General features: G+C 40.5%; 1 protein-coding gene across 17 annotated transcripts in view; it reads left to right on the top strand.

The window, feature by feature from the left end:
- LOC113895258 (protocadherin alpha-C2) overlaps positions 1-12,650 on the top strand; it is a 209,969-nt gene that overhangs the window by 166,617 nt on the left and 30,702 nt on the right. For all 17 annotated transcript variants that reach the window (XM_027546231.1, XM_027546228.1, XM_027546233.1 and 14 more), the window contains exons 2-3: positions 5,526-5,584; positions 8,829-8,917. In XM_027546231.1, coding sequence (XP_027402032.1) covers positions 5,526-5,584; positions 8,829-8,917 — 148 coding nt within the window. The remainder of the gene's footprint in view (positions 1-5,525; positions 5,585-8,828; positions 8,918-12,650) is intronic.

Genomic DNA, 12,650 nt, shown 5'->3' with positions numbered 1-12,650 from the left:
TTTACCTATAGAACTTAAGCAAAGCCCAGGGATGTACCATCCAAGTATTAGAGAACTAAACATATGTCTCATTGTATCAGGTATATCAGTAGTCAACCTATCAGCTTCAATTTTTCCAAGTTTAACCAAGTTCAGATGAAACCATGTACATTTTTTTACCTTTAATTTCATATCATTTTAAAATTAATCAATATTGGGGGCAGTCAGTAGTAAAAAAGAGAAAAAAGTATATCTGTCATTCCATGCAAATTTATTTAAAACACAGACTTTCACAGTCAGTTCAGTTCAGTCGCTCAGTCATGTCTGACTCTTTGCAACGCCATGGACTGCAGCATGCCAGGCTTCCCTGTCCATCACCAACTCCTGGATCTTGCTCAAACTCATGTCCATCAAGTTGGTGATGCCATCCAACCATCTCATCCTCTGTTGTCTCCTTTTTCTCCTGCCTTCAATCTTTCCCAGCATCAGGGTCTTTTCAAATGAGTTAGTTCTTGGCATCAGGTGGCCAAAGTATTGGAGTTTCAGCTTTAGCATCAGTCCTTCCAGTGAATATTCAGAACTGATTTCCTTTAGGATGGACTGGTTGGATCTCCTTGCAGTCCAAGGGACTCTCAAGAGTCTTCTTCAACACCACAGTTCAAAAGCATCAATTCTTCGGTGCTCAGCTTTCTTTATAGTCCAACTCTCACATCCATACGTGACTACTGGAAAAACCATAGCTTTGAATAGATGGACGTTTGTTGGCAAAGTAATGTCTTTGCTTTTTAATATGCTGTCTAGGTTGGTCATAACTTTCCTCCCAAGGAGCAAGCATCTTTTAATTTCATGGCTGCAGTCACCATCTGCAGTGATTTGGAGCCCAAAAAAAGAAAGTCTACCACTGTTTCCCCATCTATTTGCCATAAAGTGATGGGACTGGATGCCATGATCTTAGTTTCCTGAATGTTGAATTTTAAGCCAACTTTTTCACTCTCCTCTTTCATTTTCATCAAGAGGCTCTTTAGTTCTTCTTCACTTTCTGCCATAAGGGTGGTGTCATCTGCATATCTGAGGTTGTTGATATTTTCCCCAGCAATCTTGATTCCAGCTTGTGCTTCATCCAGTCCAGCATTTCTCATGATGTACTCTGCATAGAAGTTAAATAAGCAGGGTGACACTATACAGCCTTGATGTATTCCTTTCCCAATTTGGAACCAGTCTCTTGTTCCATGCCCAGTTCTAACTGTTGCTTCTTGATCTGCATACAGATTTCTCAGGAGGCAGGTAAGGTGGTCTGGTATTCCCATCTCTTTCAGAATTTTCCACAGTTTATTGTGATCCACACAGTCAAAGGTTTTGGCATAGTCAATAAAGCAGTAGTAGATGTTTTTCTGGAACTCTCTTGCTTTTTCAATGATCCAGTGGATGTTGGCAATCTTATCTCTGGTTCCTCTGCCTTTGCTAAATCCAGCTTGAACATCTGGAAGTTCATGGTTCATGTACTGTTGAAGCCTGGCCTGGAGAATTTTGAGCAATACTTTGCTAGTGCGTGAGATGAGTACAATTATGTGGTAGTTTGAAAATTCTTTGGCATTGCCTTTCTTTGGGATTGGAATGAAAACTGACCTTTTCCAGTCCTGTGGCCACTGCTGAGTTTTCCAAATTTGCTGGCATATTGGGTGCAGCACTTGCACAGCATCATCTTTTAGGATTTGAAATAGCTCAACTGGAATTCCATCACCTCCACTAGCTTTGTTCGTAGCAATGCTTCCTAAGGCCCACTTGACTTCACTTTCCCGAGTGTCTGGCTCTAGGTGAGTGATCACACCATTGTGATCATCTGGGTCGTGGAGATCTTTTTTGTATAGTTCTTCTGTATATTCTTGCCACTTCTTCTTAATATCTTCTGCTTCTGTTAGGTCCATACCATTTCTGTCCTTTTTTGTGCCCATCTTTGCATGAAATGTTCCCTTGGTATCTCTAATTTTCTTGAAGAGATCTCTAGTCTTTCCCATTCTATTGTTTTCCTCTGTGTCTTTGCACTGATCACTGAGGAAGGCTTTCTTATCTCTCCTTGCGAATAGGGAAGTCTGCATTCATATGGGTATATCTTTCCTTTTCTCCTTTGCCTTTTGCTTCTCTTCTTTTCACAGCTACTTGTAAGGCCTCCTCAGACAACCATTTTGCCTTTTCGCATTTCTTTTTCTTGGGGATGGTCTTGATCACTGCCTCCTGTACAACGTCACAAACCTCCATCCATAGTTCTTCAGGCACTCGATCAGATCTAAATCTTGATATCTATTTGTCACTTCCACTGTATAATATAATGTATAATGACTTTCACATTAGGGATACCTAAACATGACTATCAGCCAGACCTACTTATGAGGCAGGCAATTTAATCTCTGAAATTCCAGGTTTCTAATTTTTGTAATTTAAGTATGATAATGTTGCCATTGCTTGGTAGTTAATTTATTTGAAAGGATTTTAAAAGCCTATCCAATACCTGAACCTTGCTAGCTTCTGAGGATATAACTATTATTATGAATATTTGAGACTATCTGTATGTTTTATAAACAAAGATATAATCCCTTTCATAGAGATTATGGTCTAACAAAGGTGTTAGGATAAATGCAGTAATATGTATAAAGTGCTTATCCCATTGCCTAGTATTGTGTGGATACATAAAACATATTAAGCACTTTCTTCCTTACCTTTTCCTTGCCTGATCTCATTGCTGTAAGATGTATCATAACTATGATTCTGGCAAATAAATCTCAGAAGCATTGTGTCACCAAAGAATTAGTATAGAAAATAGCAGCATGACAAATTACACGTTGCTGAAGAAGTGAGATTATGTAATGGACTGAGTTTCCTGGTCAATCTTGCTAGAACTGTGCCTTTCAGCAAAATGAAGTTGGTGATTTTGTTCCCAAGATCAGCAGTTTTCATCATGGATGTTACCCGGTCATAGAAAAATTGGCAGCATTTACTCAACAGATGTCAGAGTCTTTCTTGAAGGAAGGGTCTCATAGCTGACAAGCTGACACCAGTGCTACCAATTGTCAGGGGAAATCTGGTGATGACATGATTAATAAAAAGTATTTTGATAATTTTTCAGGTTTACCAAATGGTTGCAATTATTTTCTCTGTTGCTCCCTCTACTACCACTGATAGAAAATGTGCACCCTTCATTTCATCTGTAGATAGTTTTATGCTACTTTATGAGGAACATCAATAGCAGTTTGTGAACTCAAGAATCAAGGGTGAAGCAGCTTGTATGTTCGTATCTTGCCAACAGAATGGAAGGGACCAGAGAGGGCAGTTAGTGTATGGGAACTTTTGAGGCAAAAATATCCTAGAGTTGTAGCTTTGTCCGGGCCTTGACTTGGCTAAATCTCAGAATATCATCTAACCATCCCAAAGTCTGCCTGGAAGTTGAGATTCTGATCACTTCTTCGCTGGATGTTGTGGAGAAATATGTTTATGAGATACTGTGTATCCCTTGAATGAACTATAAGAATGACAGGATCAAGACTTACTGACATTTAGAAATAGTTTATTGACATTACTGTGGCCTTGTGTCTACCAAACATGATGATTATAGTCCAGAGGAAAATACAAAATACAACCTCTATCTCTTCATCTTTCCATTCAAATAGACTTCAGTATTCAGTGACAGGACTTCTTTATTATTTTTTTCCAAATACTTTAAAAAAATTTAATTGAAGGATAATTGCTTTACAATGTTGTGTTGGTTTCTACTGTAAACTGTGAATTAGCCATAATTATATGTATATGTGCATCTCCTCCCTCTTTAGCTGCCCTCCCTCTCGCATGCCACCCCTCTGGGTCGTCGCGGAGCACCAGGCTGGGTCCCCTGTGCTGTACGGCAGCTCCGCACTAGCCATCTGGTTTACACATGGCAGTGCATACATGTCAGTGCTACTCTCTCAGTTTGTCCCACCTTCTTCTTCCCCTGCTGTGTCCATAAGTCCTTTCTCTACATCTGCATCTCTATTCCTGCCCTGCAGATAGGTTCATCAGTACCATTTTTATAGATTCACAGGAGTACTTTAATCTCTGTTCATGAAAACACATCAAGAGGAATATCTGTCACAGGTTTTATTTAATACAAATTTTGCTAGTTGTTACCAGAATAGTGGTGGTGATTGATTTTGTCCCCAGTGACTCCTGAGTAGCTCCTACTCAGCACATAACTCCCAGAACAGTCTTCTGATACCCACATTTTCCTCTGTGTCCCCTTTACTCTGAATTGACAGTTTGCAGGCAATGACACCCCACTCCAGTACTCTTGCCTGGAAAACCCCATGGACAGAGGAGCCTGGTAGGCTGCAGTCCATGGGGTCGCTAAGAGTCGGACATGACTGAGTGACTTCACTTTCACTCTTCACTTTCATGCATTGGAGAAGGAAATGGAGAATCCCAGGGACAAGGGAGCCTGGTGGGCTGCCGTCTATGGGAGCCCAGAGCCGTCACACAGGGTTGGACACGACTGAAGTGACTTAGCAGCAGCAGCAGACACAGGGCAACACATAGGTGGTGCAGAGTGAGTCATGTTCTTCTTAGGTCTCAGCTGCTCCCTGTTAAGCAGAGCTTAGCGAACAGTAATTGAATAAGAAGGCAGAGCACTCAGAGGAGCAGGAAACAAGTACAATTTTATGAAAAGGATTATGCAGCACAACAAGGTCAAACCCTGCCACGGTTTGTTTTCCTCTCCCTTGTATTCCTCTTCGATCAGCAGAAGAGGCTGTTATCAGTTGTTGGCATTATGACTGGGCACATCCGTCCAGGGTCAAACATGCTGCAGTCTGCAAAGCCAGCAGCAGATTGCAGTGCTCTGCAGTCCAGCCAGACCAGCAGAACTTGTGTAGTGCCCTGTTATAAACTAGAATACCAAACTGGGGATGTTGCCTTAATGGGGCATTTGAGGGCAAAAGCAGCGAAAGCTTTTCCTGTTTCAGAACAAACTGTCCTTCCATAAGTGCTGCCTTAGGAACATAGAACATGTGTTTTGTTTTTTAATGGAAGTATAGTTTATTTACAATATTGTATTAGTTTCAGGTGTACTGTGATTCAGTTATACATATGTATTCTCTTTCAGATTATTTTCCATTTTAGGTTTTACAAGATATTAAATAGAGTTCCCTGTGGTGTATAGTGAGTCCTTGTTGTTTATCTATTTTATATAGACACAGTAGTGTGTATTTGTTAATACATTAACATAATACATGTTAATACATAGACCTGTTTGGAGCAAGGCAAAGCCAAAGCTGGTCCTCACAGCATCATTAAATTCTGTTTTCCATGATATTTAATCTGTGCATGGACCCTGATGAGCTAGTTTAATTTTCTTTTGAAGTGCTGTATGTGTGGATATTATCTTAGAGTTGCATATGAAATGGCAACTTCAATATTTTCAATAGATGCATGGAGATGTTTAAGAACCAACTTACCGATGAACATCATCACTAGGAGATCATTGTTTTGCCATATTAACAGAAACTCCCTTTGTGATTTTGCAGCCACGACAGCCCAACCCTGACTGGCGTTACTCTGCCTCCCTGAGAGCAGGAATGCACAGGTATGTCTTTCCCTCCTCCTTCTGTCAGAAGTTACTGTAACTGTGTGATTCAGATAAACTCTTGTCTTCATAGGCCGGAAGCAGCTGTCAAAACTGAGATGCCTAAATGCTTTGCCAGGGGAATGAACTTATTTTTGTCTCCGTATCTGGAAGTGGTCATTGCCAAATGCTTATCTAGTGCTGCCAAATAAGAGTGCCCTGTAAAGTCACAGACAGGCGGCTGTGTACTTTCTCTCATGAAAATTTCTATAAGGAAGTAGTTTCAACATCTTTTATCCTTTTTCTATCTATGCTTTCTGACCCTGCCATAAAATGATAACTAATACTGATGCTTTGGGACTTGAGTATATCGTATAATATATGCTCATGTTGTCCACCTTGGTTTTCCATCACACATTGACTGTTATATCCTATTAGCCACATAATTGTTATTCTTGTCCATGTTCACCCCTATTAGCGTTTCCTTATCTTTTCCATCTTGTTGCTGTCTTATTGCCTGCCCTCAGTGGCATGGACTCCTCAGAGGATGAGCCACGTGAAGGGCCTTTATTGAATACCTGGAGACCAAATCAAGCTTACTTTTAAATTAACCTAGAGTAATAGCATTACTCTAAGACTCAGATTAAATATAATTTTGCCTTCTCTACTTTGTCTCTTTGACAGTAATTGATTAGCTACAATTATTCCCAGACCTGATCTAGTATTCATGCTACAGGGCCAAATAAAAGATTCATTATTTGTGAGTGTCTTTGGGAAACCAAATGGAGAGCACCAAGCAACTAATGTTCACTACCACCAGAATAATTTAGTTTTAAAGAGGAAATAAACTCCAGAGTTATCTGGGCAACTTTTGAGTAGATCTTTAACCAAACCTTGATCAATTTCTAAAGAGAGAGTTTACAAAGTATGTGTTGAGTTAATGAGAAATTGGTTTTAACCCATGAAAAATGTATTAAATTCAAATAAGTCAGTATATTCCCAACCATTTCACATTGAGCAGAAATCCTTATATTAGGTGCTCTTTCTGAACAAGAAGTGATCAGTTGAAGACTGAAGATCAGTAGTTGGCTTGGTGAGACACTGCACTAGAATCTGGTCATAATTTTAGGCCAGAAACACTTGGGCAGATGCCAGCATACTAGGTTTCAGAAATATTCTTTCTACTTGTTAGAAGCTATCTTATGCTTTTTCCTGCATCTGAGCTATTGTGGTAGACTATATGATAGGAAAAAATATGGTTTATGTTACCAACTCTTTATCTCCCAGTTGAATTAGTACTTTATTTGAAAAGTACCAAAGCTATAAGATTCACCTTTAAAACTATATTAAAATAAAATGCTAAAACATATCACTTCCTTATTCCATTTTCAAATGAAAAAAAGCCATATGTGCTTCTATTCAGGTTTCAACTAAGATGTCATAAAATTCAAGTAGGATAAGAGAGGAAATAAAAATTAAAACTAAAAGTTATTTATTCCTCACAGTGTAGTACATGAGCATATGTTAAGTTGTGAACTTAAGTAATACTCATCTTTTTCATGCATATGCTTGGCTTCCTGACCTTTCTAGCCTCAGATACTGTATACCTGTCCTTTGAAAATTCTGCTTGAGCTGAGCTGGTTCCCAGGGTAGTTATATCTTCAGAGAGAATCTAATTGAACCCATGTAATTTGTTGGTAGGCTCCAGCAACACCATCAGCAGTACCTGAAGGATATTAATATTTGGAAAAAAGGGAAGATTCTAGGATATAGATGAAGGCAAGAACAGCAATAGAGCAGAGCTTATGGAGTGAATTTCCACTAGATATGTTGTTTGAAGTCGAAGGGTAAGAAGATATTGGGAATTCCCTGGTGGTCCCATGGTTAGGACTCCGATCTTTCACCACCAAGGGCGCGTGGATCCCTGGTCAGGGAACTAAGATCCCACAGGCCACATGATGTGGCCAAAAAAAAAAAAAAAAAAGGAAAAGAATGTTGAGTTTAGAGACCTTCTCTGTAATATTTCAGGTTTGCCTGCTCTGCTGAGTCACACGGCCCCTTCAGGCAGTCGTCCTCAAGTTTTACTTCAGTAACTTAATTTCCAAGGTGAATTAATGTCTAGTTTCAGAGAGTTCTCTTATTTTGCTGGGGGTTTTCTTGGGTGATATTTATTCTTAGGGTTCTATTCATTCCTTTCTTCATCCAAAAGATATTTGAGAGTTTCATATGTGCTTACATTACACATACATAAATGAATATGATGTTCTCTCTGCCCATGAACAGTTTACATGCTATCTCTGCTTACCTCTAAGGATCTCCCAGTTCATGTCTCACTCCTTTGCAGCATTTCATGTGGAGTTAATCTCTTCTGAATTGGGGTCCATGAGTGGTGATGATAAACTTTCTCTAGTCCCAGGATATGTAGGGTGGGTTTTCTTTGAGGAAAAATAAAGAGTGATGAAACAGAAAATAAAGTTAGGGAATAATTGGGCAAAACTGGAATAATACTGTGCTTTCCTTTTTTTGCTGGTTACTACAGTATTATTCCATACTTAAGGCTACGGTGGCTGTAGCCTTAAGTATGGAATAATACTGTGAAAGTGAAAGTGAAGTAGCTCAGTCGTGTCCGACTCTTTGCAACCCCGTGGACTGTAGCCTACCAGGCTCCTCCCTCCATGGGATTCTCCAGGCAAGAATACTGGAATGGGTTGCCATTTCCTTCGCCAGGGGATTTTCCCAACCCAGGGATCGAACTCAGGTTTCCCGCATTGCGGGCAGACGCTTTAACCTCTGAGCCATCAGGGAAGCCATGGAATAATACTGTAGTTACCAGCAAATAATGTTTGTGCTTTCCTCTGCCCTACAGAAAACCCAGAAATCAGAGAACCAGCAAAAGAAACTTGGGGCTTTTGAAAATAAGCTCTCTTCATCTGCTTTAGCATTAAGATGATAAAATGGCATTTTTTAGCCCTATGATGGGCTTCCTGTTAGATTTAATGAACACCACACGGCATTAATGAAAACCAAAATTGGTATAAAGATAAAACACATTTATCTCCTGCATGGTGTAGCAGGCAGTAAGTCAGCAATGCTTTTGCATTTTATGCAAGGTGACTGCTCAATAGTAATTGCTTCAGTTTAAGCACAAGTAGAAATTGTTAGCTGCAGTCCTGCCTCCAGAGATGTAAGCACTTTCTGAGGGTGGAAGGAGAGCTGGAAAGACATTTGTGGTCTAACTTTTATTTGGGTCTATGTGTTTACTCAGCTCTGTGCACCTGGAGGAGGCTGGCATTCTACGGGCTGGTCCAGGGGGACCCGATCAGCAGTGGCCAACAGTATCCAGTGCGACACCAGGTAAAGACCCAGGGTCTCTCCCTTCTTGTTTGAGTTCTGGAAAGTCATCAGATGACCTGTTTTTGTAAGACCAGGAATATCATTGGCTCTCTTTTAATTCTTTCTTCTTTTCCTTACATGTGTGACTTCCTTAAGTACATGATTATACACAAGTATTTTGATTTTCTTCTTAATGTACCTCAATGGTTGGAAACAGGTAACATAAGGGCATGTGTGTGCATAAACTTCTTTTCCGCAATAACCAGGTACACGTCAAATACTTAGTCTATCTGAGCTACACAGACAAGATCTGGTGGCCTCATGCACAGAGATGACACTGTTAGCAAAGATCTTTTGGTTAAAGATGTTGGAAATCCACTCCAAGTAGTAAACAAAACGGAGACTGATAGATTGATTAGTAGATAGACTGATGAAATGGAGTTTCTCGTGGAAGTGGAAAACTTGTCAGAACCAAGGCACCACTCTGTCTGACTTCAAGGCACAGTCAGGCCTCCTTCTTTCCTGACATCTGCATCTTTCAGTAGACTGCCTTTTATTGCCTTGACATGCACATTGCCAAATGTGACCAGTCTTGCAGTTTCTTAGTGCAGAGGACCAGTGGGAACCAATTCCTAATCCAAACTTTCAGGAAAGAGAATCTGCCAGGTGACATCAAGAACCCAGTGGCTGGGTGAGCATTAAAAATTTTCCCAAATTCACATTTCCTTATTTTCCTTATCTTGCCCAGTCACTAAAGCAGTGTCATATAATGTAAATATGACTTTGGAGACACATCCTGGTGGCAATTTTCAGAAAGGAACAAATACAGAGATTATAAATGTTGTCTAGCATAATCCTCTATAAATAGAACATCATTGTGGTGATAATAGTTACTAATTTTTGAGACACACTGTATCCAGACACTGTGCCAGTGCATGATCTCATTTACTCCCTGAGACAGTCTTGCATGGGATTTATTATCTCTGGTGTACAAAAGAGGAACTAGAGACACAGAGAGGTTAAGAAACATACCCAGGTTCACATAGTTTATGGTAAGGTAGGATTCAAACCTCGGAGAAGGCCATGGCACCCCACTCCAGTACTCTTGCCTGGAAAATTCCATGGATGGAGGAGTCTGGTAGGCTGCAGTCCATGGGGTCGCTAAGAGTCAGAAACGACTAAGCAACTTCCCTTTCACTTTTCACTTTCATGCATTGGAGAAGGAAATGGCAACCCACTCCAGTGTTCTTGCCTAGAGAATCCCAGGGACGGAAGAGCCTGGTGGGTTCCTGTCTATGGGGTCACACAGAGTCAGACACGACTGAAGCGACTTAGCAGGATTCAAACCTAAGTGTATCTAACTTCAAATCCAAGTGTATCTAGTTCTTCTATTCATAGCATGGGTGGCTTGCAAGAATCCACCCAGATTCGAACATATATATATATATATATATATATATTCACATATATAACAGATTATATAAGTGTATGTGTAAAAAGTTCTTTCCAAAAATAATCTGGTGCCTTTCAAATGATTAGGCTGTGCAAGTAACATGTGCAGTTAAGGGCCCATTTTTGCTGGCAGCTCTTAAGAGTTTTTGTTGATTCTAACAAGCCAGCATTTGCTATTTATGAATGTTGTATAATTCAACTAAAAGTCACATTTGTCAAAAAAACAAATGCCTAAGTTAAAGCAATTCATTAGAGAGCTAATATTCCAGATGGCAAGGGGGAGAACATAAAATAGTTCATTGACAAATTTGCACCCCCAGTGCCAGTGATGGCATAACATGGTGGAGGAGGAAGTGGTTTTAGACTGCCAAGCGTTGCAGGATGGGAGGCATTTGAGAGGTGAGAACTGCTCAATCAAAGCAGTGCCATGAAATCACCCCTACCATCCTGCCTCCATTTCAGGGTTTTTCTTGTTCTCATAGAGACTTTGCAGGTCAGGCTGGTGAGTCCAGAACTAACTTTGAATACATTCTCCCTTTCATTGATGGTGCTAGTTGCTGTATATTCCTAGGCAAGTGGGAAATAGGAACTGTTCATAGATTATTTTATCTGCATCTGGCCCAGGATTGTCCTTCAAATTCAAAACAATGTTAAAAACCCATCTTTTAAAAAAAATTATTGAAGTATAGTTGATTTACAAGGTTGTTTCTGCTGTACAGCAAAGTGATTCAGTTATACATACGTTCTTTTTTATATTCTTTTCCATTCTGGTTTATCACGGGATATTGAATATAGTTCCCTGTGCTATACCGTAGGACCTTGTTGTTTATCCATTCTCTATATAATAGTATGCATCTGCTAACCCCACACCCCCAATCCATTCCTCCCCTAGCCCTGTTCCCCCTTGGCAGCCACAGGTCTGTTCTTTTTGTGTGTGAATGTGTTTCTGTTTTGTAGGTAAGTTCATTTGTGTCATGTTTTAGATTTCACATATACGTGAGATCATATGGTATTTGTCTTTCTCTTTCTGACTTCCTTCACTTAGTATGATAATCTCTAGGTCCAGCCATGCTGCTGCAAATGGCATTCTTTCATTCGTTTTTATGGCTGAGTAGGACGGGGAAGCCTGGTGGGCTGCTGTCTATGGGGTCGCACAGAGTCGGACACGACTGAAGTGACTTAGCAGCAGCAGTACTCTGTTGTATACATATACACCACATCTTGACCCATTCATCTGTTGATGGACATTTAGGTTGCTTCCATGTCTTGACTATTGTAAACCATGCTGCTGTGAACACAAGGGTGCTAGTATCTTTTTGAATTATAGTTTTATCTGGATGTATGCCGAGGAGTGGGATCGCTGGATCATATGGCAACTCTATTTTAAGTTTTTTGAGGAACTGCCTTATTGCACCAATTTACATTCCCACCAGCAGTGTAGGAGGAAGGAACCCATCTTCTTGACAGAAGATAGAGAAGGAGCCACCATGGCTCCCCTTCCCTGCTGTCCTGACCCCTCTTGGATAATCCCTTCTCTTTGGGGCGATCCCTGGCTGCTGACGCATGAGTCAGTTTTCATGGGCTGAGCTGGACAGAGCTTCTGTCTTCCATGGGTGGCCTCCCGTACTTTTCAGCACACCTCTGCACCAGTGATGGGACATTAGAGAGATGCTCCTCTGTGTTCTGCTCTGTTCTTTGGGTATTTTAGAGTCTTAGGACTCAAAATAGTTCTGCACTGTTTGGAGGGAACACGGGATAAAGATTTAAGATTATGGTTTAAAGTCAGATCTGAATTGAATTCCAATTCCAAACTTACTTGCTGGGTGAGCATAAACAAATTGGTTAAATTCATGTTTTCTTTGTTACCCCATCTGTAAATTGGGTATAACAATAACATCAATTTTGCCATGATAACTGAAGAAGACAGAGCTGAATATAGCACTTGACATATAGTATTAATAAATGTCTAATCTTTTCACTCCTTTTTTTTCTGGCCTACTTTTGTTTCCTGCAGTCTTTGTTGTGGCCTTAGATGGTAGCATGGTGGGCAGCATTCAGTAGTTCTCACTTCTGAGCCCAGATACAGAGCCTCTGAAGTAGTCTGGGTCATCCTGGTATCTGTGCAGTCCCGTTACACCTCGCCTCCCCACCCCAGCCACCCTCCTGGAGAATTCATCGACATGCTCCAAAACGCTTGGTTGTTTTCATTTCTAGGTAGAGCTTGCCTTTCACAGATTCTGCTGCCTTTAGTGCTTCATGATGATGGTGTAGTTGCTTCCAAAAGGCTTCCTCCTGGTGCCCG

This window comes from Bos indicus x Bos taurus, chromosome 7 (genome assembly GCF_003369695.1).
Source record: "Bos indicus x Bos taurus breed Angus x Brahman F1 hybrid chromosome 7, Bos_hybrid_MaternalHap_v2.0, whole genome shotgun sequence".
Lineage (NCBI taxonomy): Eukaryota > Metazoa > Chordata > Mammalia > Artiodactyla > Bovidae > Bos > Bos indicus x Bos taurus.
This window is presented reverse-complemented; position numbering and strand designations above follow the sequence as displayed.